General features: G+C 41.9%; 1 protein-coding gene across 5 annotated transcripts; it reads right to left on the bottom strand.

Annotated features, from left to right (window-relative positions):
- Positions 1–117: 117 nt before the first annotated feature.
- Positions 118–27,832, bottom strand: zgc:113337 (uncharacterized protein LOC503741 homolog). Of its 5 annotated transcripts, none has more exons than XM_061236158.1 (7): positions 27,658–27,832; positions 23,721–23,864; positions 23,343–23,418; positions 20,271–20,600; positions 17,170–17,454; positions 10,891–10,992; positions 118–2,233 (listed from the first exon to the last, which is right to left on the bottom strand). In XM_061236158.1, the coding sequence occupies exons 3-7, from the start codon at positions 23,410–23,412 to the stop codon at positions 2,229–2,231; spliced, it is 792 nt and encodes a 263-aa protein (XP_061092142.1). In that variant the 5' UTR covers positions 23,413–23,418; positions 23,721–23,864; positions 27,658–27,832; the 3' UTR covers positions 118–2,228. The 5 variants fall into 5 exon arrangements, with proteins under 5 accessions (XP_061092142.1, XP_061092145.1, XP_061092143.1 ...); XM_061236161.1 differs by having other exon boundaries at positions 10,894–10,992; XM_061236159.1 differs by having other exon boundaries at positions 23,721–23,805.

Genomic DNA, 27,832 nt, shown 5'->3' with positions numbered 1-27,832 from the left:
AGGAAATTTCACATGATTTGCTATTGATCTTCTACAGTACATTGCAAATCAAAAGGACAAAGCTTCAAAATGTGTTTACAAAGATAACCAGTGTGTGAAAGAATCCGACATGAAAAATGAGAAACAATTAATTTAATGAGAACATTATTTATGAATATTAATATTTTTTTATTCTGATGATTCTCAATCAGCATAGTATAAAAAGCTGCTTAAAACTATCTTAAAGATATCTATTTGTAAAGCTGAATAATTATTGAAGCAATATGCCCGCTGGAACTGAGAGGTGACCCATAATTCTTCCGGTTACAAGGTCAGTTCTCCAACCAGTACACAACACTGATATGGTACCAAATAAGATTAAAGGCTTTAAACCCTGCTGTCACAATGTAAATCTTTTAAAAATATAACATAATTCAAAATTAAATGTTCATTAAATTTCATTTTGTCTTGCTTCCCCAAGTATATAGCAGCACTGCATACATTAAAACCCCACACTCAAGAGACCATTGGGTGCTGAAAGTTGCATACTTAGTAGGAAGCACTTGCAGATCATATGACCTTTGTGTAACATAATCTTTCAAAAGCCTAATAAGCCCTTAACACACACTCAATCTCAATCTACAGCGTTACAAATCAGACACCAAGTGCACATGATTATGTATGTTAATTATAATGACACCTAAATTCTACTGGTACAAAAAAACAAACAAACAAACAAACAAACCAAAAAACCCCAGAAAACCAGACAGTATTTCTTGACGGCAAAACGCTTATATTTATTCAAACTGCCTGAGAAAATATTCAAGAATTTACTAAAACTATTTTTTTACTATTTAATACTTATTTTCATTATATTCTAATGACAAATCTGAAGCTTAAAAGCTGAACAATTCAATTCATTGAGAAGGATAGCATATTACCCTTTTACCATCTATTTTTTAAAATTTTATCAGAACTTTATAAGAACTTTATTTATTGACGATTAGATAACCAGGTAAGGACAAGGATATTACAACCAGTACAGGTATCAGGTCTCATGAAAAAAATAATAAATGACTTGCAGTAGTTTTTTCTCCATGGCATATATGTACATACATCGATTACTTCTGACAACAGGTTTACAGCGATTCAGTAATGCAGAATGTACTGTGGATTTTTACCATGAAGGCTGAACCAATCCATTCCACTCCTTTCCAATAGCGTCCTTCACACTCAAAGAAACCCTAGACATCACTTGGCGCCACTGCTCCATGGCAACGCTTGCCTGGCGATACTCTGTCCGCAGTTGTAGTCATGCTGCATAATGCACGTTTGTGGCGCGTTAACAGCTGGGCGTCAGTAGGAGTCAACACCATAGAGTTTGACCTCAGGAACAAACCGTACAATACAACTTTCATATTCTCTGAGACTGTGGATGGGAGAGGGGATGGGCGGGGTGAGGAGGGGGATATTTCGAGAATGTGTCTGTCATGGAGTGCCCTTTCCGACCGTAAACCCAAATCATACCTTTCAGCGGAGTGTTACATTCCACAAGAGAACAATCCATGGAATATGTATGTATAAAATGAACAGAATACAAAAATGTTTGGTTGCAGTTGTACAGCGTTCTGTGTAATGGCTTTCAGATTTTCAGTGGCAGTGTTAAACAGTGTAAAACAAGGGGACATCTTACTACTTTTGTGGTGAACTCTGGGATTCCAGCCAATTCTGATGTCACATGGGGAAATTCTCACATAAGGAGTAGTCATCCTGATTCAAACCCAGCCCGAGTTTCACATTAGCACTGACAGAAAGGTCATTACTTTTCTCAGGCCCTTGAATAAAAAGCACTTTAGATTTGAAAAATATGATAGAAAACATATGGCCATACATGGCTTGTAGTTTTCCAATGGGAGGATGCACTTTGAGGACCACAGCTGTGTTATATCTCAGCAAAGGGCAAGAAGCAGTCACATACCATCCCAGTCACAAAATACCATTGCATTAATATCTCCCATTCATTTCAGCAGGCCTCACTTCCATCTCTGCGAATAGTGTGACATGAAGTTAAACAAATTTTTTTACTTGAAAACTGGTTAAAAATTGAAAAAAGTTTTTTGTCCTTGTTTTAGTTTCGAACATTGCATATTTCTCCAGTGTTCCTGTTCATTTTCACATCCAATAGTTCATATCAGCTATGTGTGACTGAAACCGCTGTTCCCAGGAACCTCTTGGGTCCTTTGAACTGATCAATCTGCAAAGGAGAGAGAGAAAGCGATGGAAAGGGGATAGAGAGAGAGATAGATAAAGACAAAGCTTAAGTGTTGGCTATATGGTTAGAATTACGGAATTCACAAACAAAAACTTTCATACCATGGGAGATGGCCTTCACAGCGCAGTCTGACCAGTGATAGGTTTGAACTTTTAAGTTTAGATTTATCATATATCACTTTGAGTGTTTTACTCTGATTCAGTTGTTTTTGGTTTACCTTCATTTTGAATACACATCAACAGACACACACACGCACACACACGCAAACATACAGGCACACACAGACACACACACACACACACACACTCTACAATAGTAGGGACAATAGTAGGGACAGTTGGTCACATAGAGGGTTCAATTGTCATTAGTATTGTTTCTTGAATAGGATATTACAGGAAACACAGATCAAAGAGGTTCACACCTGCAGTGGAGGTGCCTGTGAAGTCCGGGTGCAAAGTATATTCCTTCCTGGGAAGGTTTACTGGACTGTTGTTACTTCTCTGAACAGGCTACTTAAACCCTCACTAGTGATTAGCATGTTGAGATTCAGATGGAAGGCTTGTTGGACGCATCCCTCGCAAAAACTCTAATAAAGCTTTTCAAGTGGGAAGTGATTGACAGTGTGTTACTTCGCTGTGAATGAATTCCAATTAGATTCCACAAACAGGAGAAGAATATGCCCAACACCAGCTGCTGTAACGCACTATGACTAATGCAGAGATGTAGGGCGAGACAGAGGGTTCTGCCAGGACTTGTGACCTTCCAGCAAAATCACATGAAGAAGGACATTTCTAGTCAACATGTCTCACCCCAAAAATAGTGCAAAATGGGCTGGAACCCGGGAGAACCAGTCGTCTGGCAGTCAGAGGGTGTGTCGAAGTGTCCCTGAGCAAGACACCTAGCCACAAAATCCTCCTGACGAGCTGGTTGGTGCCTTACATGGCAGCCAATCGACGTTGGGGTGTGAATGTGTATATGAATGGGTGAATGAGAAGCATCAATTGTGCAGTGCTTTGGATAAATAATTATAAAATATAATTGTCAACCATTTACCATGTATGCAGTTCAGACTCATTGCATTGGCATTCACGTCATGCAAATGAAACGCTGCGCTGAATATGTGTGCCAAGTTGGATTTAGTTTCAAATATGATAACAAAAATATTGCTATATCTGAACGTATGCAAGGCTACAGCTTGAATAAGAGGTAGGTCATGGAAAAAGCATACGCCCATGTCCTCATGTGTGGGTCATAGGGGTAACAAAGTGAACCGCGTACACTACCTATGCAAGATGGTGGGTGGCACCAGTGATTCTGGTGATGCAAACATGGCTGGTAGCCATGGAAACTGGGGAACAGTGTGACGAGCAAGAGGGAGGGAGGGGCGCTTCGGCTGGGCGAGTTTCCATGGCAGCGGTGGACTTGCCCCAGAGGGTGGAGAGTCACTGTGCTGCATCCTTTTCCTGTAGCTCAGAGGAGCAGCACTGGGCAGAGAGGGGCTAACTGACTTAAAACTCCTCTGTGGGAGATATCGCGCACACACACACACATCGTTAAACACATCGTTAAACAGGAACGGCCTGTGCAAATAACGGACTCCACTACGTCCAAGACATTTGTGTGTTTTCGTTACTCAAAGGGCAGGCACAAACGACCTTCCTCTTCTCATTTATTAGAATATTAATTAAACATAATCAATGTTTGGTTGACACTGAAAAATTGGAAACAAAATATTATTGCGATAATATTTCTCTCTTTCTCAATCTCACACACGTACACACACACATGCACACGCACGCAAACACACACACACTCAACAAACGCAAAACATATGCCCAGGTGCATGTTCTGCGCAAATGCACATATGTTTGGCCTTTTTGTGAAATTCTATGGTGCCAACCTGATCATGGAAGGTTAAGTCTCACTTATAAAGCATTGCTGGAATCTGCTAAATTTAACACTGCTGCATCTAAGCGTTCAATGTTTCTTTACCTTCAACAAAGAGGGCTCAAAAAGAGGATTGAACGAAAAATAATTTTCAGTGAAACATAATAAATATCATGAAGGAACATCTATTAAATAGCATCTAAGAAACTGAAATTCGCAAATTGTTGGAACTGTGCTGGTCATGAAAGATTTTTAAAACATCAGAAAATTACATCAATTACACATTTCTACCGGTAGATGTCACTTTTGAGCTTGATAAACACAATTTTGAAAGACTCAATAGGCGAGCAGCAAGAACCTCACCAAGTCCATTCTCAGCAAATGCACTGAGGAGACAACAATCTACTAGATTAATAAATCCTCTCTTGAAGGATTATCTAGAAGGCTGTCAGGAATGACCAATGTCTTCCTCATGGTGCAGAGTGGGAGCTTCAAGCCTTCCTCCTCTGCAGGATGGGAAATAGTCACTCCCTTCACTTCCTGTACTTGCATGGAATTGTAAACAATCCTTTTCAATGATTAATTAGTCTTATCTGTTTTCCTCTGTCCTTCATGGCTTTTGTCCCTAAATGTTCTTAACAGACAGAAATCTCTAAAAACCAAGCAAGAATGTGAAGACGAAGGCCTCATCATCGTCGCCATGTACTTTTGCATTAATGATTGCTAGAAATGTTTTTAAATGTAAGGGAACATACAGTGAGCTCCAAAATGTTTGGGACGATTCTTTTTTTTCTTGATTTTACTCCACAATTTTAGATTAGTCATCAAACAATTCAGATGATGTTAAAGTGCATATTCCCAGCTTTTATTTATATTCTATACACTTTGTTACACTAGGTTGGAATTACAACACTTTGGATGTATAGCCCCTCATTTCAGGGTCCCATAATGTTTGGGACATATTAATATTATGTCTATGAAAGCGGTCATATTTAGTCTTTGCCATATACAGTATCCTTGGCATGCAATGGCTGCTTTAAGTATGTGACCCTTTGACATCACCAGGTGCTAAGTATCTTCCCTGGTGATACTTTTCCAGGTTCAAACTGTAGCCATCTTCAGCTCCTGCATTCCTGCATGTTTTCTTACATTTTTCCCATCACAATATGAAACACATGTTCAATTGGATTCTGTTCAGGTGAATGACTGGCCAGTCAAGAATTTAAAGTTTTAGCTTTGAAAAATATCTTTGTTGTTTTAGCAGTATGTTTGGGATTATTATCTTGCTGTAGAATGAAGCACTGGGTTTTTGAGGCATTTGCTTGTACTTCAGCAGAAAAATGCTTCTGTACAATTCAGAAGTTAAATTATCAAGGAAGACAAGTGAGACAGTACCTCTGGCAGCCATTAATGCTGAAACCATGACACCCTCACCACTATGTTTCACAGATTGGGGGGGTGCTTTGGATCTTGGCCAGCTCATTTTGGCCATCACTCTAATACAATCCATTTTGGTCCCATCTGTCCACAAGACTTTTTTCCAGAACTTAGCAGCCTTTTTCAGGTACAGCTTAGCAACAGTTTATCCTGGCCATCCTGTTTTTGCAGCTAACTAGTAGCTTGCATCTTGCTGTGTACCTGTAGTTCTGTTTGTGAACTCTGAGGACTGCAGTCACTGGCAAATCCATGACTGCTGCCTGAAGACTGTTTCAGACATTCATTATGATGAGAATTCTTTGGTCATCAACGGTAGAGGTCTTCCTTGGCCTACCAGGCCCTTTGCGATTACTGAGCTCACCAGTGCTCTATTTCTCCTTAATTATGTTCCAAACTGGTTCCAAGGCAATCAAAAGCCTAGAATCATGACCAGACACTGAAAGCGCTCATATGCTTGCACTACCACACCTGACTAAGCAGAAACACCTGTGTAGCCATTTGTTCCAAACATTAGGGTGCCCAGAAATAGGGGTACCATAATGGTTAAAAAGTGTGATGATTTCTACATTGACTTCTGCTAGGTACAATGCTGAAAAAAACTTTTATTTATTTATTTATTCATGTATTTATTTATTTTTCATAAATTAACAGCTGTATTTTAAATGACTATGACAGCCGCACTTTTCAGAATTATCCTTAGAGAAAAACCACCGGAGCTTATTTGACAATCCTATTTTTATTTTTGAAAGTTTAGTGGTAAACCATTTCCCCCCCCCCCCCCCCCCCACAATAATGAAACTTTATTAGTGCTTTGAATCTCCATCTAGCAAAGGCCCAATATGCACAGCCATAGAATGGCATGTTACGGGAATTCTCAGCTTTGATTTTCTGGCATTCTTTGAAGCGGTTTGGGCTACAGAGGAAGCCAAGCCTTTTACACGTTTTATGTAACCATAAATACCGAGCGGTTAACACTGCTCAAGGGTTTGGCCAGCGTTGTTCTTCTTTTCTCCCGCCCTTACTCTCCTGGCCATGAGGAAAACCGCAAGGGTCGGGGCAGGAGGACTTGCAGTCCCGCAATACCACTCCCTGCCTCTAATCTCCAAAAACATTCTGGCCCAGATTTCCACTCGTGTGCTGTAGGTGCAGGGGAAAGGAAAGAAAACATACAGTAAACGGCGCACTTGTGGTAATATAAGCCTGACTAGCCTGACACTAATGCAAGAAGTCCACTCAACTCGCAGATAAATTAAATGTGCAAACAGGATATCATGTGCTCAAGCGGAAGAGGTCATTCAAACTGGTGGTGCATCAGTAAGTCTAAGAAGCAACTGACTTCATGTTGGATACATCTTCTAATATTTCTACAGGAAAACAATCTGACACTACTCTTGCCCTAACTCCATTTGACAGTGGCTGGCACATCCCTCTCTGCCAAAGAAATGACAACATTACGCAATACAAAAAAGTGGGATAAAAAGGCAGCAGAATTTTAAATATCTGCCCATGCAGCAGTCTTGTCTTTAGTCAAATAAGATAACCCTTTTCCACATTCTTGCAAACATTGAAGCATGTTCCTTTAGCTGTACCGTGTGAATCATCACTCAGGTCAGTATACATTTATAAACCCCCCCAAAAAACACCGAAAATCAGCCTAATGTCCTTGGTTGACACCCCAATGTCTGTGCAGTTCTGAACAGTGGAGGATTGTTCATGCAGTTTTCCTTTCAGTCTGGCTTTTTTCCACACCTCAACCCCCACTCCTCCTGTCTTTCCGAATCTCCAGTCTTTTCAATTTCTGGCACAGTGATGACGGACAGCTCTAATCTACCACAGCTTTCCCACAACATGAACACGGTATCATAAAAAAAACCCAAAAACAAAAAGAGTGATGAAACATCAGGGGACACAGACAGACCTATGGCCAAAACAAACACTCTGTCCTTTCCTGCACCAGAATAATATAATAATAAAATAAAAATAAAATGTCTATGTGCATTTATACAGAGCCCGACATAATGAGGAACACAACCTGAATATTTATATATGATCTTGGTAAACTGAGCAAGCCAGGCTTTGTATAATATATTACTGGATTTCCCAGAGTGAGGCAATGTGATGTTGTGGGGAAAAAAAGTAATTGGCCCACGCCCTAATTGCAATGTGTGAATAGACGGCAATACCATTGTGAATAAGTCTGTGAATTGTCTGTCGATGAGTAATTGTGAGGGTTAATGGTTCTGACTGTGTGAGTCAATGTATAAAATGCGTACAATGGCATTGCCCCAGCTAGGAACTAGTTACTAGCCCAGTTCCCTAACCATTATGGAAGTGGATATCTCCAGGGCATATATTGGCTTTTATTCACTACTGTTAGTACTTAGCAGGTACGCTATCCAACAAATTACAGGTTAGCAGGCACATGGACATATTACATTACATTATTGGCATTTGGCAGACGCTCTTATCCAGAGCGATATACAGTTGATTAGACTAAGCAGGAGACAATCCTCCCCTGGAGCAATGCAGGGTTAAGGGCCTTGCTCAAGGGCCCAACGGCTGTGCGGATTTCATTGTGGCTAAACTGGGATTCGAACCACCAACCTTGCCTGTCCCAGTCATATACCTTAACCACTACGCTACAGGCAACCCCTATAATATAATATAACATATAATTATAAAGTACGTATATACCCAATCTGATTCAGTTTTGATAGGATAGTAACATGGTCTGTGCTCTTGTGCTAGTGCTGCTAACAGGCTCGGAGGTAAGTTGTCTGGCAGTCGGAGGGTTGCAGGCTCGATCCCGCCCGAGGTGTGTCAAAGTGTACCTGAGCAAGATACCTAACCCCCAATTGCTCCTGATAAGCTGGTTGGTGCCTTGCATGGGAGCCAATCGCCGTTGTTTTGTGAATGGGTGAATGAGAAGCATCAATTGTACAGCGCTTTGGATAAAGGCACTATACAAATGCCAAACCATTTACCGTTCAGCTTCCAGTCTATTAAAAGGGGTCTTATCAGCACGGTTCCACTCACAGTTGTGACAGAGCATCTTTCAACAGCACTAAGTGTTAAATACATGTTCTCCCTCCGATACACACACACATACTAACCCTCTCTGGTCTTTCTGCTGTTCAGGTGCCTTGGCCAGAGCTTTGAATATCAAAAATGTAAAAATCTAAAGAGTTGTAAAAAAAGGCAGCTGTCAAACTCCGCAGCTTCTCAAATCCATCGCTTTAAACAGAGCACTCACAATAACAAACTGGAAAATGTCATTTTGAATGAAGATTTAAAACAATGATAGCTGTTCTGCTTCAGGGAGCTTGTTTATTAATTTTTTGGCACTGCTACCCGATATGGTTTTCTGTGCCAGACAGTTCCCCCTCCCAACAACCCCCCCCCCCCCCCCCCCCCCAAGTAATTACAACACATTGCAGCCCTAATGACAGAGCTATGATTGCAGCACACATCCTTCATTTTCCATAAGCTACAATTACCATGAATCCACAAAGTGAGGTCTGGTACCACCCACATAATACACGTGATTAAAGGTTGAATGCACTTATGTCATTGTACACAACTGACTGAACTAGAGTGAGAGTGCACATAATTCACTCACTAAAGTCACATGAAACAACAACCTGGATTTCATCAATATTTTCTACTCACAATTACTCACAAAAGAGCCTGGCGATTTTAGTGATAACCAAAATAACCTCCTCACTTTGTGAGTGGGTGTAAGTAGAAGACTTATAAAAAATAACCATTACAGTTATGTGTAATTACTGAAAACTCTCCACAAATCATTGCAATATCTGGTGACACGCTTAGCGCTTAGGGAAATGATTTACTGGAATCTCCCTCAGTTCCCACCAAAGAAAATGTAGAGTACCTGATAAAAGTAGCAAACTAATGCTGTGGAAATACACTGTATGAATGACTTTGCCAGGGAGCTGACAGCAATGTCCTGTCCCGCACCATTGTCCTTCAAAAGCTGACAGCTTGCGGGCACATACAGGTGGGGGTCAGAGGTCAGGGGCTTGGCCATACACGGGAAGGTGGTGGGTATCAGGACATTTCTTGGCTCTTTTCACCTGCCCTGTCCTGTGTGACATCACTGCACCTTCCTGTTTTGGAAAATAACATCAGCATGCTCTGGAAGTTTTAACCCTCTACGGGAAAAGAGGACCGAGCTACCCCACCAAGATCCTCTACCTGTGCAGGGCTTCCTCTTCACAGCATGGCTAACTAAGGGCAGCCATGCTTTCCAAAATGACTCAACACTGCTTGCACTATTCCAGCTGGATATTCACTGAGACAATTAGATTGAGCACCTTGCTCAAGGATTCAACAGGTGTGTCCCACCAAGGAAGTGAACCCACAACCTTTCGAAGTACAAACCCAGTTCCACAGACATTATACAACAGTGCCATCCCTCAACACTCGGATGAAGGAAAGTTCCAGTTTGTGTGCATAACACCCCATGTCCAGTGTCCTCATGAGGCCGATGACCTGGAATAGTTTCAATTCAGTTATGTTTTTGCGGCTATGCAGAATGGGAGGCTCCTAATTACGGCTTTCACAGACCTGAATCACATAGTCTTGCTTTGCAGTAGCACACATGAGGTCACATGACATGGGTTTTGGGATATATGCTTACCAAATCACATGCCTTGCTGACAGGGCATGACCAAGCTCTGTGTGAGACACTAACAAAATCTGAAACCTTGTGTTGTGGTGATTTTGGATTCAGGCTCTACCTTCTACCCATCGCAGAGCTATACCCTTCAGCACACAAATGATCTCGATGTCATGTTCTCTCTAAAACAATGATTGGCTTCATACTTTGACTGCGATTTTACCACTGACTTGCACTGAAGCTTGTGACTGAAACACCTACACTGGTGCTAGTGAGCTGGTGCTTCACTCAACAAGTAAGTGAGCATCAACAGCAAAGTCGAAAGACTATTCCTGGGGAGGAATGCATCCTACCTCTATCTGAAAGATGTCGCAAAAGGCTCAGTACATCTGGCAGCAGGTGTAGTTCTTCCAAAGCACATTGAAAATAATGTTAATAGCAGAAGCACAAACAAACAAATTGCTCGCTATCTAGCTCATAACTACATTTTAGAGCGCAATAGCAATCTTTACTCTCTCACACCCACACCTACACACAGGCACACACACACACACTCACATGTACATACACACACTCACTGTCACACACACAGGCATACACATACATACACCCAATTTTATACACAAATGCACACACAAATACACACACACATATGCGCGCACGCACACACACTCACCACCTTTGCGAATGAAGCACTTCCATAGGCAGATACACATGCAGATGATGAGGACGGCAGCCACAGCGGTCACTGAGATGAGGATAGCAAGAGCTTTGCCAACTGCAATACAGAAAGACACAACCCCATAAATGCAAAGCAGTCAACAGAGACCACACATACTCACAACACAGCCAACAGGAAACAGATCTGGGTCAGATATGTAATTGTATTGGATTCAAATGCTTTTTTATGCTTTACTGAGCTTGCCTAATGTACTGGAATACTCTCAAACTCCGCCTTCTGGTCCTCTTGGTTGGCTCAATTGCACCAGCCAAGATCAATAAAGCACAGAACAGTATTTGAATCCAAAATAATTATGTAGTTGACCCAGGTCTGACAGGAAAACCCCCGCATATACACACAGAAAAGTCAACAAAACACAGCACCTAATAACTACACACAGTACATAAGCTCACAAACAAGACATCACATTTTACATCGTTTAAAAAAAAATGGAAAGGCATTTTCTCAAATAGCACAGGTTTCACAATGCAACACATCTCTGATACATATAGACAGAAACATCTTAAAGCACAGCTTTGTGTTTTATACACATTTTCTATGAATTTTCACTTTTGAACAAACATTTGAACAACAGACATTTAAGAAGATCTTTTGGTTTCTTGGTGATATGCTCGGAACCCAGTAAAAGGCAGAAAAACTGGACCTGTGTAACTCCACCACTGACTGTGACATCTATATATAAAGGATGATCATCATGAACCAGGAGATTCATTTACTTGAAGCCCAGTATGCTCAAAAAGTGATCTGCTCATCGAGGGAATCCTCACATCTGCAAGTGGTGCAATCATGTGGTGTTCCCCTGAGGTCTAAAGGGGCGTAGCAATCCTGAAACCAAAACTTCTAACTTTTCCTAAGAAAAGATTACATTTTCTTAAATAGAAAGACAGTTTTTAGAACTCTATACTTATGAAAACCCAGAAGTTTCAACTAATGGAATACTGTGCTAAAACATCTAAAAACAGTTATATCAGAATAATGGCAATCCACAGCAGAAGGTGTGTAACACACACAGACATAATTTGAAAACTGTCATCAATTATAACATCCACGAAAAAGGAAAAGACATCTGGGAGATCTGAATCCAGTGGTATCCCTGCTCAGACTATTTGACAGCTTCTTGTGTGCGACTGTCAGAAAAATAGACATCATGTTTATGTCTTTTCAAGTACACCAAACCACAATTGTGTAGGACTAAAAACAGCACAGAAGTCAAGGGAAAGGAAAGGAAATGCTTTTATTAGCCGTTTTTCCTGCACTGTACAGACATAACTTCATACAGGGCGGGTGGAAACAGAGTAATCCCCAAGGCTTTTTTTTCCAGAGAAAAGCCAAAAGCAAAGCCTTCGAGTCTGATATTGTGATTTTGTTTTTAGTTTTGGCACTAAATTCAAAAGGTCATTTTTCAAAACTGTAGACACAAAACTCAAAACACAAAACAAATCCAAATTTTCAAAACTCTAAACACAAAGATTTGTGAAAACTGTGTCCATTGAATGCATTTTTAGTAAAAGCAATGAAAAAATCATTCACGATTCGGTCCAGATACAGTGCTGTTTGGCTAACTGCGTGAAAAGTTCTGAAAAAGTAAACTAGGTATCAAAAAATGCTTGTTAGCAATTGTAAAAACTGTAAAACAAACCTATGCTGTAATTGTATTTTGTATTCGACTCTCTTCTACTCTTTCCATTATTCCCTTTATTAAGAACCACAAAAAGAACCATGTTTTACTGCAATATGAAAGGATTGTAAAAACAGCTAATCAGTGAAGCTACAGGTATCTCGTGGGCGCGTCATCTAACAAATGTTCCTATAGTATTTCACGATTGGTTCCTTGAACCAATGAGTATGGAATTGCAAGATTTCATAAATTGCACAATGCAAGGTTTTGAACAGGCAGACAAGTGCTGACTGTTTTGAGTCTTGTGGCTAAGGTTATGACAATTGAGCACAAACTTGGGAGATGTTAAACTAAAATACTAAAGTGATTGGAAAATACTGTAAGATATGGGGCTATGTTTGCAAGCGGTAGAATAATATTCTGTTGAAAGGATATCTTCCGGGTACAGTGGTACCCATTGTTCTATGAGTTATTAGTGAGCTTTAAGCTCTTTGGGAATTGGATTTTATCCAATCTCGAGACTGAAAAACGATGGCCAATCAGGGCAAAGATGCACTTCGGCAACCAAATTTGCATATGGTGACTATATAAGCGGCATCGCAAGCCGTCATTCTTTCTCCGAGACACATTTTCACCATAGAGCCACTATAGCCAGTATGGCACGCAGAAATTGCGAAGACATACCCCTTTAATGTGGACAAAGACAAACCCTGATCAAGTAGTCTCTGCACAAAGTTGAGCACTATGGATATACGGCACACTAGGGGGTCCTGAGAGCATTCGAGACACCAAGTCTCAAAGGCCTCCCATCTGCCTTTATAAGCCATTGTAGTTGAGATAGCGCGAGCATGCAGCTGCCTCGGTCAATCCCATGTTCACGAGCCTGCTCCTAACAGGGGCCCGGCCGTGAGGCGCAGCCTGCTTGGGAGGGGATGAAAAATGGTCCCCACCCCCTGTGACAGGAGGTCCCGGCGCTGGGGAAGTCACCACGGGACGCCAGTCAGCAGCAGGGCTCTATCAGCACATCCACTGTTTGTGCGGCCAATCTGGCGCGATCAAAATCAGGGGTTTCTTCTCCTCTATCGTTTTGGCTAGAACCTGTGGTATCAGACCAAAGGGAGGGAAGGCATAGAGGAGGCCCTTGGGCCAGTGATGGGCTAGCGCGTCCACTCCCAGTGGGGGCGAGCCGGCTGCTGTCATCGCAAACCATAATGGGCAATGCGCATTCTGTCGGGAGGCGAGTAAATCCACTCTCGCTTTTCCAAAGTGTGACCACACCTCCCCAACACGAGTGGGGGGAGACACCACTCTAGGGGGGAGGGACTGCCCAGAGACAAGAGATCTGCCCGCAGTTCAGCTGTCCCGGGACGTATAGCGCCCAGAAGGAGCGAACTTGCGGGTATGCCCAAGTCCAGATCCTCACCACCAGCCGGTGTAGATGTGCACATCTGCTGCCGCCCTGTCAGTTAAAGTAAGCAACTGTTGCTTTGATGTCGCTTCTGATAAGACCATGTCTGCCCCGAGGAAGTTGTAATGCAAGCCATACTGCTGTGATCTTAGAGGCAGAGGAGGGTTCCAGAACCCGCTTGCCATCATTCCATTGTATACCACACCCCACCCCTTCGTGGAGGAGTCTGTGTATATAGGGACATGAGTTGAGATAGCGCCCATTGCCACACCGACACTCAGCATTTGCCAGCGCGAGAGTTCTCTCACTACGATCAATTGCTGCCGCCATTAGACCCAACAGGCGCATAATCGTGATTCCACTGACGCATTCTCTCCTGGGAGAGGCGCGCCGTCATTGAGAATGAATTCAGCCGGAGCTCTAGGTACTGAACACACTGGCTCGGGTGAAAACGCTCTTGATGGTGAAACCCAATCCTTCGATGTGGGTTATCAGCATCTCATTGTGTTTTACAGCCAACTCCCTGGAAGGGGCTAACACAAGCTAGTCGTCCAGATAGGTTAAAACACGTACGCCCTGTTGTCGTAACGGAGCAATAGCAGCCCGCACCGCCATTTCGAAGGTGTAGGATGCTAGGGACATACCAAATGGGAGTTTGGTAAATTTGTATGCTTTTCCCAGAAAAGCTAAACGTAGGTTCTGCCAATAGTGCTGTACAATGGCTTCAGCTTGCACTTCCGGGTCCAAGCAGAAAGGTTGAACGCAGACCTGGTTGAAAGCAATGCAGACTGTAGCGTGGGCTTCTGAATTGGCTCTAAAGTGGGGGCCGGGTCGAATCCGAGCCAGCGACCTGGTGTTTATTTGACATAGGCCTGTGTGAGTCCTGGCCAGCTTAGATTATGAGCCGGCGAGGACTCTAATACTGCCTGAATGTTGGGGGAAAAGGCCCCTTTTGACTGGGAAATCACCAAGCACTGATGCTGGCTTTGTGGCAGAAGGCAAAGGGAATGTTTGTGTAATGGTGGGGGAATGTGCTTTGTGACTGGGCCAAACTCGCTCCCGATAGTCTGTGATATAGGACGAGTGTCTGGTTCACTCGATCGGATCGCCTCTACGACACTCTCCCGCCACAAATCAGGAACACTTCTGGGCTTTTGATTGAGGAGGATGGGTCCTGGGTGCAGCAGGGTTGCATGTCTTCGTCCAAGCCTTGCTGCAAGAGACAGTGGTAGCATCTCTGTGGGCACCAGGCTGCTCCTCAAGATGATGTCACAGGGGTGTAATGATTCGTAGACCATGAATGGTGATCCTGGCGTCTTGCTTCTGCTTGCTTCTTTAGCCGTGTGCTGGCTAAATCCCCAACCAAGCTCTTTCAACCTGCGGCCTAATCATCCCCTGATTCCAGTGGCACTAACATTATTCTCTCCCTCTCCACCGCAGCTAGTGTATGGCCAGCATTCTGGCAGAAAATGGCAGCCATGCATCACCCAGTGGGAGCTACACATTGGTGGTGGTTGAGGGATGTTTCCCCCTCTTCACTGTAAAGCATTTTGAGTATCTAGAAAAGTGCTATATAAATGCAATGATACTAGATACTTGATACTCGATTCTAGACTGTGGGGCCCATCCACACACAGAAACCCAATGTAGGGTGGCCTATAGCAGAGTGGTTAAGGTACATGTACTGTGACCCACAAGGGCGGTGGTTCAATCCCCAGTGTAGCCACAATAAGATCCACACAGCCGTTGGGCCCTTGGGCCAGGCCCTTAACCCTGCATTGCTCCAGGGGAGGATTATCTCCTGCTTAGTCAACTGCACATTGCGTCTGCCAAATGCCATTAATGTAATGTAATGTAACGTGTTACAACAAGGCAAGCACTCCATGTTGCACGGAAATGTCAGCAATGCAATGCCCAAGCTATTTATACATGGGAATTTTATATACTTTTAATACAGGCACACTGTTGGATTATCTTGGTTTATATTTAACTGACTGGCTTCAGCCATGAATAACACTCAGTATAACACAAATGTTGACTCAGTACCAGTTGTAAAATACTACCCATACTTTTTACTAAGCAAATTTGAAAAAATAAGCTGACAGAAAAAAAAAAACAAAGGCTGACAGAACCTCAAAAGGGAATAAAACATCTAATGCTGTCTGGTGACCTTGCACCAAGGCTTCAAATCCGTTTACAAATGTTTATTTTAAATTGGTCTGAAAGTTCACATGGGTGGGTGAGCGTGGAATAAAAGCATCACAGTCAAACACATCAGCTTTCAGCTGACGGGCAGAAACCACACATGGAAGGTTAATGTCCCTGACAACAGACATCAGTTTACAGGACACAAACATTTCCTGTGGAGTAAATGCAGAACAGGGTGCTATGTGGGTACAGAGAGAGAGAGAGAGAGAGAGAGAGAGAGACACAGAGAGAGAGAGAGAGAGAGAGAGAGAGAGAGAGAGAGAGAGAATTTGGTCTATAGACTATAGAATCTGCGGCCGGACATTTGCTCTGTTTGCTGAAGTCATTGGCCAGATGCTCCAAATAGCGACAAACATTAATGGAGAAAACCATTACTCTCAAGAAAGAATACAAAAATACAGGCTCACTAAGAAGGCAGAGACCCATTTATTAGAATTATTTTTTCACATTTTTCTCCCTATTTGGTAGCCATTTGTACCCCATCTAATCCAATTATTTATGCATTTGCTTTGATACACCGCTTACGACCCCGTTCCTCGGCGGATCTTCAAGCTGTCTTGTGTCAAGCGGTACCGTCATTCCGAGGCACCCCATGGTTGATTGTATGCGGCATTCCTACCCCTGTAGTCCTTCCCTAGAAGTGGCGAGCCAAGTATGACGCTCCACGTGAGCCAGCCAAGGGATTTAGCCCATGGCAGGACCGGCAATCGAAAAGTTTGCTGCATCTTAGCCTGTTGCGCCACCACAGCTCCCATAGAGGCCCATTCATAATCACTAAGAGTAATGCTAACCTAAAAAGAAACACCAATTTGGATTGTAACAAAACAATGTACGATTAGACAGAAAGCATGTCTATACTGATTAATTCAAGAAAGACATAAATCGAAAGAAAGAGGAAAAACCAAGGGTATCTAAAGAGGGTCAGGGGAGCCATGGCGCAAAGTGAAGGGATCTTCAGTCTGTGTCAGGCTGCACTTACCCTTGATGTTCACGGACACAGACATCGGGGAGTCCAGGCCCTGGTGGGAGACCAAGCACTTGACAGACTGGTCGTCGAGCAGGTCGGCCTGGATTAAAATGGTGCTGATGACCAGCGTGGTCCCATCTCCCTGCTGGATCAAAGACGACATGGCTGGGCCCAGCGTCTTGTTGTACCCGGCAACATTCCAGGCGATTTGGGCCGCCGGTCGGGCCAGCGCAGTGCAGTTGGCCTCGATTATGTCTTGAGACACTGTCCTGTAGGTCACCTCGGGTTTCGGCAGAACTGGGAAGGAGGGTGGGAGAGAAGTAAACAAAACTAAAAAAAGCACACAAAAAAAGGTCAAAAATCTGCCAGATTCTGATAAAAGAGTGTGAGAACTTGCTCGTGTGAGTTGCTCTTTGTGGTCAAGAAATTCCACAACACAACCCTGGTGCCATCTGGCCAATGACACTTTTCCTGCAAAGATGCACACCGTGGCCACACCAAAGCTGCATTCCTAATTGCAGTAGCCTCACATCTGCACCAACAGGAAGTTCATTGTTCAGTGAAACAGAATTCAGAACAGAACAGAATAGAAACATTGGGAGAAACATGTTTCCCTGTTAGGAAATAGAGGGAAGGAGCTAAGGAATGGAAATGCTAAGGAAGGGAAATTAAATTCTGTCCGAAACACATCCCTGCACCAAACCGCAGGAGACACAAAGGCAGAGCCTTTTGCAGGCTACATAATACAATCAGGGTATGTTATACAATCCTCACAAACTTCTGTAATCCAGATGAAAATCTGTTGAAAGAAGAAATCCCCAAAACAAACATTATACATATTCCTCAAAGGTTAACCTGGATACACTGGCAATGGCCTCCTGTATCAACCAAACCTTAATCAGGTTGCCAAACTTGGATGTGCGGAGTCTGTTTTGAAATCAGTGTTCTGAGTTCTTGGAGACAAAATTTGTGAAAAGATTATGGGGTCGAAAGAGGGCGGGGGGCACTGGCCTCAGATATTGGGATTGTTGGAGGGTGTTGTCAGCAGAACAGTCAGACTACATAACACTAGCATGGAAAATTCATTTTTGCTTCCCGACCCCTGAGCAATCCCCGTATGTGCAGTCAAACAGTGCGGTGGCAATGTAAGCTGCTTGCTAGCGATGAATGGTCTGGTGTTGTTGGCCTAACAACAGACAACCCCCACGTTAGCCACAAACAATAAGCAAGCTTGGTTCCTGCTCATCAGACAGAGAGGATAAAGCCTGTCTTTGCCACAGACGGATACAATGACACACCCCCGTCTCAACTGACGAGCAACAAGGGGCAAACAAGTGAACACAAAGACATGATTAAGCTAGGTGGGGGTGGAGGAGCTCAAAACCTGAAATTATATCATTCACCTCTTACAGTCTCGCTTAGTCGGAGCGAGAGATGGAGGGGAGATGAGAGAAAGAGAGATAGAGGGAAGGTGAGAGAGAGAAAGGCATAGAGGGAAGCAAAGAGAATGGACGGAAGGTGAGTGAGTGAAAGAGATATAGAAAGAAAGAAAGAGGGAAAGAGAGAGCCATTTCACCCACTGATTCTTTGTAATGGTTGGCGCAGTGATTCTGCAGCAGACAGAAACACTGCTGTTTGGGGCGAGGGGCATTGTCCCGGGGGGGGCTGGTCGGCGGACAGAACGCGCTGTGAGGAGAACAGCGCCAGAGTCGAATTAATCAGCCGTCCAACCACAATGGCCTCTTTCAAAGCACTATCCCGTTAGCACCGCTCGATCGCTGCCATCAGCACACACACATTGCTTTGCATTTTGCCTGCCTGCAAACTGTTTCCCAATGAGGTGAAAAATAAATAAAAATTCAGTGCTTGTCTACAATGAATTAATTCTTCCACAGATTTCATAATGTACGATTGTTAAAAATATCACTGGTGGGTCATTTCTGAAAGGCCTATCTGAAGTCTAATAAAGAAATCCACGATGCGGTTTAAAATGTGTTTCATAAAGTATGTCATAGAAAGGCCACAATCCCAGTGTTTGGTGCCTCCAGCTTGAGGTCTGGTACAAGACTGTCAGAAAAGGTGATGAACAGTAACAGCAGTGACTCATTCCCTGGATCAGCGTTCAGTAAGTATGAATAGCAACAGCAGTGACTCATTCCCTGGATCAGCGTTCAGTAAGTATGAATAGTAACAGCAGTGACTCATTCCCTGGATCAGCGTTCAGTAAGTATGAATAGTAACAGCAGTGACTCATTCCCTGGATCAGCGTTCAGTAAGTATGAGCAGTAACAGGAGTGACTCATTCCCTTGGCTCAGCGTTCAGTAAGTATGAGCAGTAACAGCAGTGACTCATTCCCTTGGCTCAGCGTTCAGTAAGTATGAGCAGTAACAGGAGTGACTCATTCCCTGGATCAGTGTTCAGTAAGTATGAGCAGTAACAGGAGTGATTTGCCCCTTGGCTCAGTGTTCAGTAAGTACGAACAGCAACAGCAGTGACTCATTCCGTGGTCAGCTCTCTGTCCTACCCTGCTTTCAGCACAATGCTGGATGTGTCCCACATGTTGTTTTCACAGGGCTATTTTTCAACATCTCTTGGGACTGGAGGCGTGAATGTGCTCGCAGTCCTGGGTTAAAGGAAACTACACACACACACACACACATTCAGTAGCCATTCACTCCTTTAAAATTATTTCCTTCCTCCTCGTTTCCCTTCTTTTGTTGAATAAGGCCAAACCACTAAAAAACACGAAAGACAAATGACTCAGAATAACCTTTACATGACCCACAGAGTACAGTATGCACACAAGAAGAACCACACACACAGTTTCCCTACTTGTCTGAGTTACGATAAATAAAGCAGTTGAGCTTGAATTCCATTGGTTGTCAGTTTCATGATGGAACCCTGCCATGCTACAGAATACACCTTTATCCAGACTTTTTTTCTTTGTATCCATTTGTACATGGTTGTGGATGTATGCAGCTGAAGCAATTCAGGTGAATTGCTGTATCTTGTTCAAGAGTAAAATGGCCGTGTACCTGTGAATCAAACCTGGAAACTAGAGCCTACAAGCCCAGTTCTCTACCCAGTGGTCTGCCGCCCACTGTAAACGTACCATAGACGGTGAGGCAGGCCATGGCGGCCTTGGTGCCCTTTGGGTAGACGTGGAACTCGCAGGTGTAGCATCCCTCGTCCTCTGTTCGCACCGGCTTAATGGTCAGATGGGACTCCACCAGTGTGTGGCTCAGGGACACCCGTTCCTGGAAGGGCTTGCGGACTGTGGTGCCCGTTTGCTTGTTGTAGAAGGCCAAGTCGCTGGTGTCGCCCTGCTCCGCCGTCTTGCTCCACAGGACCTGACTGACGTCGCCTGGAACGGTGTAGCTGCAGGACAGCGTGGCCAGCTTCCCGCTCACTGCTGTCTTGTTCCCGTCCATAGTCACTTGGGCTGGGGACAGGATAAAGATGCTGGTTTAGCTCAGCTTAGGGCAGGGGTCGGCGAGCATCGTTCCTGGAGAGCTGCAGGGCGTGCTGGCTTTCGTTGTCACTCGCCACTTAATCGATCAATGAAAGCAGTTGATTGTAGTTAATGTATGTTGTTCCTTGGGTCTGAATCGGTTGCTGATTTTAAGCTGAAAACAAAAATCAGCACACCCTGTGGCTCTCCAGGACCAGGTTTGCTGACCCCTGGCTTTATTATTATTATTATTATTATTATTATTATTATTATGATTTATTTATTAATTTACTTTACTTTATTTATTTGAACTCCATAAGATAGGTCAAGACATTAAAATGAAAAGAGAACATTAAAATGACAAACTTCTTTTGTGATGGTCGAGTTAGGGTGTTCAGTGAAGAGAACCGATCAAAGCTTTTATAGACGTCAGCATTCTGCCTGACTAAGTTACCTCAACGTTCACATTTTCCATTGACACCCATAATCATACGCATTATTTTTGGAAACTTTGGATGGGACCATCCTAAATAAATAAAGTGATCCAGGGCTTGCGTAAGAGGAAGGATGGGTATGGTAACTGATGTGCACTTATAATGACAAAAGGATGTACCTTTGTCAGAAGAGTCACATTCTTCCTGTGGAGGTGAGAAGTGAACTGTAATCTACTTGGGGCGGGTGAGAAATGACTTCGGGTGGTGCTCTCAACTGTGATCACTGAGCTTTGCCCACTTCCTGCTCTTTCATCACTGAAGCATGCTGGAACCCAATGGGCTTGTGTCAACACATCAGAAAATTGTTTGAGCCTAATGACCTCGCAAAATTGCACTGGCAACTTCGTTATCACTCCACTCCTCAAATGCTTACATCGCCATAGCCACAGTGCTGCTCATGGCTTCTTCTCAAAAGTATCAAATCCAAAAAAATTCTAATTACTTCCAAATAAACTTTCCACAAGATGAATAGTGTACTGAAAGAATTCACTTGAACATGATGTGCTGGCACTCCAGTGTCAGAAATGATTTTCCTGTGCTTTAAAAATAAATTAAAATGGCTGCCTGATATTGATTTCAGATCATCTGCAGTAGGAAGGCACTGAAAATATAAACACATACATATATCAGGCCTTATTTTCTCCTTGGTTAGGTCTAGTAATTAAGGCAGATGCAGGATCTGTCACAGTGAAGCAAACACCAACTCCAGAGGAAACATATTTCACAAGAAAATCTGCAGACAATTATTGTTTGGAGACTTTCACCTACTGGCCATGATTACAGCTAGAATTTGCACCAAGAACCGCAAGACATCCCTCACTTCTGTTATTTATTTTGCCTGTTCTGGAGCATACCACTGCTGTCTGTGGTATGCGGCCTGTAAATTTGACCTGGTACAGGCTCAAGATTCAGGAATGGGTTCAAGGTGGAAAATGCAATGTGCATATTGAGAAATTGTCTATTTGTTATACTGTGCTATGTTACAAAACAAGAAATAGGTAAACGCATTAGTTATTCACTTGAGCAACATCACATGATCTATATTTTATGTTCTAAAATAAAAAAATAAAAAATAAAAAAAAACTTCTATGGACAGGCGGTTTGAGTTCTATTTGTGTCTAAAACGTGTCCAATCCATTAACACAGAGCAAATAAATCAAAAAAGTTCAACGCAAATCGACTTCCATGCTTTGTGTCAGGCTGTGTCTCTGGTCCATTTCCCATAAGCATCAGTTGTTTGAAAATGTAAGGCGAGTGTGCTGTGTGTTAGTGACAGGAGAGAGGTGAGAATAAACCAAAACTCAGAAAAGCTCTCAGGTAGTCAGTGGCTCACTGATAAAAATAAAAAAAATTATTCCATCTGGCTAATGTATATGATGTATGTATGTATATGATGCTAATGTATGATGGTTAAACAAGTCAGTCATTGAGCTCCATCCATTATGGAGGTGGAGAAACCGTGCCCTATAGCCTGGACCTCAACTTTCTAGGCTTAAATCCAAAGGCAATCATGCTTGTTTGTCTGTAAAGTCTCCAAAACTTGTCTTCAAATCAAAATTTTTGGTGTCATTCTGTAATGTAATGTTTCTATTTGTCCTTTTTACTGTCCTTCATAATTTATTATTTATTGAGTGCTTTCTCACACAAAAAAAATAATTATATATATATATATATACATACATACATACATACATACATACATACATATATACATATATATATTATTATTATTATTATTGTTCAGTAATAGATCGGACCAGAACCGGAATCTGGCTTAAAATCTGCATTCATTTATGATGTACTATAAACACTGAATATTTAAGTATATGATATGTGTGCTTTTATAAGCATATAATCATAAGTGAACTGCATTCAAAAGTTAAATCTTTAAATGAAAATGGAAATCTTGTAAGAGCATTGAGAGGGGGGTGCATTGTTTTGTTATTTCAATATCTTGGTACATACTGGTATTCATGATGATGTCTATGTTAACAGACGCTCCAGGACCTGTAGAATTTTTCATATTTCAAAAAAATGCCTGCCAAATTTTAAAATGCATGCCATCTAATCCTAGTTTTAGTTATTAGTAATTGTAATTAGTTTAGTAATTCGTTTTTAAATAAGAAAATATTAAGTGTTTATAGACATATACACTTTTAATCATGAAAAAAAACTGGTTTAAACAGGTGGTTTTAATGTTGTGGCTGATTGGTGTATAATGTAATGTTAATAAAGGCACCTCTTATTCTAGACAGCACCAGGAGAGACACACAGAGCCGCAGGTATAGTGGCAGGACTGCTTCAAACATCTTCGTCTGGAAAGAGGAACAGACATATGCAAGATGCCCAACAACTTGTTCATATTATTACTGTATATAATGTTATAATACACATTAAAATAAAAGTTTGGTTTAACAAGGCTTAAGTAGTCTTACAGTAGACCTATGTAGGATTCCAGTTAACTTCTATATTCATAATTGTTTCTCCTATGCAATTGTGACTAAGATGCTATCAGGCATACATAGCATATATATTTAAAATCAGTCTGAAAAATTCTCACAACTTCACCTTCTTTTTCGGACACTGAAAAACACTTCCAGCTTGCAGCAACACTTACAGCTCTATCAGGCGTCCCTGCCGTGGAGGCCGTAGTGTTCTCAGTTCCTGATCAGTCCAGCCTCATCTTAATCACAGAATGATTCCTGAGAATGGCACGGCATGCACAGCAATGCAAGGTGCAGAAGGCAGACACACTGCAGGACTGTACCACACATGACACATTAACACACTACATGTCTGTTTAACACACTTATACCTGTACATAGAAGAATGTCCAAATCTGAATATCATCACATAATGGATCTATATAAGAAGCTATTTACATATTGAAAAAGCTCAGTAAAATACACTCATTGGAAACTAATAAAGCTGACTTTTGCTTCAGCTTTATTAGGTAGAACTTTAAGCCATAAGCCTGAGCGATATGACGGACAGCTCTGACTTCACCAAGTTAGAGGATTTTTTCGATTTTGACGAAGAAATACAACTTTACAGTTTTGAACTGGAATTTACAGAGGAAGAATTGCGTGAGCAAGAGAGACAGACAGTGGATGAGGAGGCAGCCGAAGGCAGTTCAAGGGTGGAGTTTCTTTCTGGGTAACACAGGCTGGAGATTCAAGCCAAACATATCCAGTGACATTTTGCCCAATATTTAGGAAGCGGCTACACTAGTGTGGATTTTTAAAATGCCTACACACATAATTTAAGCATTTAATCTGAATAATCTCAACTGAAACACGCGTGAAGTGGATAGGCTAGAATTTACCAATAAGTAGCAAATAAAGTCTAATAAATAGCTAATAAAGTGCTCACTGAGTGTATATAAGAAGCTATTTACATAGAAAAAGCTCAATAAAATGTACACATTTACTCCCTACAGTGATGACAAGATTCATGTGTGAATCTGGCAAGTTTTTGTTTGTTTGAAATTATAAACCATGCCATTGGTGAAATATGGAATTACAAAATATCATCATAGCATAGAATATTAATTCATTCATTCATTATCCTAACCCGCTTATCCTGAACAGGGTTGCAGGGGGGCTGGAGCCTATCCCAGCATACATTGGGCGAAAGGCAGGAATACCCCCGATGGACAGGTCACCAGTCCATCACAGGGCACACACACCATCCACTCACACACTCATACCTACGGGCAATTTAGACTCTCCAATCAACCTAACCTGCATGTCTTTGGACTGTGGGAGGAAACGCACGCAAACACGGGGAGAACGTGCTAAATCCACACAGAGAGACCGGGATTCAAACCCAGAACCTCCTTGCTGTGAGGCGGCAGTGCTACCCACTGCACCGTCCGTGCCACCTAGAATATTAATAAAACAGTATTTCAAAGTTAAACATTTTTTCCTGGTTTTTCTGGTTTTTACCTGGACCCCAGTTTAGGGACTTTTGTTTTAATGAACACTTCAGCATTGTTTAGATCAACAACAACTGTATTTGTAGAGACACAAACATACAGTCATGTTACAAAGAGATGAACAAAAACCATGGTTACATGTTTCCCTTCCAGTGTTTAAGACTTCCATCACCTGGTACTCATCAAGGCAGCAGCTTTGATGTCTAGAGGGCACCATTTAAAAAGCTGCATGGGTTGTGTACGTGTTCACAACATACATTGTTTATCAGATATTAAAGGATTCTGGAAATGCGTTGAGCAAGGGAAGGCACACTCATTGACGTGCTACAACAAGAATGGGACATTTGTTATGTCCAGATCTCTATTGCAAGGGGTTAGTATTACTCTGTGGAACAGGAGCAATTACAAAATAGCTATTAAAGTGTTGGCTCCTGTGTCTGGCCTCCTGAAAAATCCATCAAGCTGCAGGAGTGGAGACTTTAGAACACATGCTGAAAGACCTGTGGAGTGATTCCACTCATTCACTCCAGCAGGATTTGTGAGTTTTATGAGGGGTTAGCATCTGCGTTCAAACACAACGACTCCCCATAAAATGGGAAAAGTAGATATTTACCTTCCCTTCATCCAAAGGTTTCCTTTTTCACTGAGCAATTATAAATTCACTGTACAGAATGGTTTGCATAAAATCTAAGTATATAGTATCTCGTGTAGACCTACTAACCCGCAATTACTCAAAATATTCCCTTTTGACCACCTGTATATAATACTTGGTATTTATTATTTAATAATGAAATGAAATTCGGGTCTGTACATGCCTTGTACATGATAATGGTTGAAATGGGACTGCTGGTTTCAGATTTAATCAATGCAGTGACTAACATCATAATTTCATTATGCAGGACATGTAACCCAAGATTATTTTAATAGTAATTTAGCTTTTACATAATATATAAACAAAGCAATATATTATGCCATTGTCTTTCTTCACCCATTTTGCTGAAGAACCTCCCCAAGGGTCGTACAAAACACTTAGGAGCCCCTGTTCCAATTTAAATGTGACATTAAGATTGTATATTAAAAATGTGAAGGGCTGGCACGTAGCCTAAGGAGGGAGGGGGGGGAAAATACAGTTGCCAAGTTAGATACTCCAGGTCATTTTTAAAAAGCAGAGATTTATGCTTTCTCCCCACACTCTCAACCATGATGAATTAATTTTGGCATCAAGCAGTCCATGTGCTTGATATTGAAAAGGAAGCGCAATCGGCCAAAAAACTGCGCTGTAACAATGGTTTAACAATGGAAAAAATATACTACTGAATCATATTTTTTAAAGTTAACATTTGAGGTATTTAGCATTCCAATCCAGAGCGATTTACGAAGGTTATATTTTTTGCCAACAATCCATTTGACACAACACCCCACCAGCAAAATCAGAAAATCCCGAGTCCTAATAATTCATATTTTAATACCACATACACGATTTTAATTATTAAAGTTTTCTCGATAGCGGCCAATGTGTCTTGAAAATGAACGATCTAGCCTACCTCGCTCAATTTCAAGACCGCTCTGGAAGATTTCACGTGCGTTTCCCACAAAAAGTACTACTATGATAGCCTTTACTTCAATTAACTCATTAGGTGTGTTTGCAACGCGAAATCAAATTGACAGGCTTTCTTCAACATAATTGAATTTAGAGAACAGGCTACACAAATTGACTGAGGTAGTTTGAATAGTGTTTTTAATAGCCTAAACTTAAAGAAGCAGAATAACATATGATCACTTTCCCAAAGCATTTCTGAAGAAAACAAACTGTTTGTTTTTTTTACACTCCTAAAATGTGTCGAGCAAATGTCTTGAAGAGCTACTTCCAGACATTCTTACCGCTAGCCTACGTGCTTCGGGAAACCCACCCCAGATTATCCTGTGGTGATTGGGAGCAAAAAATTAAAAAAAAATGATTCCATCTCCGCAGTTTGTCACTGCGCTGCAAGGATATGGCAGAGTTGAGGTTAAACGTCGCTGTCTATTGACATTCACCGTTAACAGACAATATGTGAGAGACATGCTTTGACATCTGCGAATCTGGGAATCTACAATAGCCTACCTCGATTCCACATTCCAACAAGATTTACCGTTGCTAATTTAGGTTATGAGTACGTTATGAATTAATAGGCTATTGAGGAAATAGTCCCTTGATGTTGTGCCCGGTTGCATAAAACACCTTAAGTGTAATTTCTTAAGTCTTATGTAAGGTGTTTTATGCAACCGGGCACTTTATCGTAACGTACTGTATTTTGCAAAGGAACTGGAGTCAATGTAAATCTATTACATTTCCCTTCTAATAAATTATATTAAAAATTATGACTTTTTATTAGATAGTACTGCCGTAAATAGGGCTAGCTATAATGCGCTCAATTCCACAAGGGATGGAACCGCATCCCTACGCAGAAGCCGACAAAGTCTCTTTAGGCAATTTGATATTAAACGGTGAAATACAGACCTGTTTCCCAACAGATTACTTAATATTTATACTAAATTAGTGATGTACATAGGCATAGAAATAATAATATAACTTGCCATTTCAAACGGATGAAGACCAAACAGTTGTTAAACTTACCTTCGTGCGTAGTGTCTACATCCAAAGACTACATCCAAAGTACGAAAGTAGACCTGTCTCTGAATATCAATGCCATGTTTCTTCCTAATTCACATAGGATAACACATTAGGAAAGTTCCGCCCCTTTCTGACCCGGCTACTGTACCTCGCCTACTAGTATGAAATATCTTAGGTG

Source organism: Conger conger, chromosome 3 (assembly GCF_963514075.1).
Source record: "Conger conger chromosome 3, fConCon1.1, whole genome shotgun sequence".
In the NCBI taxonomy this organism is placed as follows: domain Eukaryota; kingdom Metazoa; phylum Chordata; class Actinopteri; order Anguilliformes; family Congridae; genus Conger; species Conger conger.
This window is presented reverse-complemented; position numbering and strand designations above follow the sequence as displayed.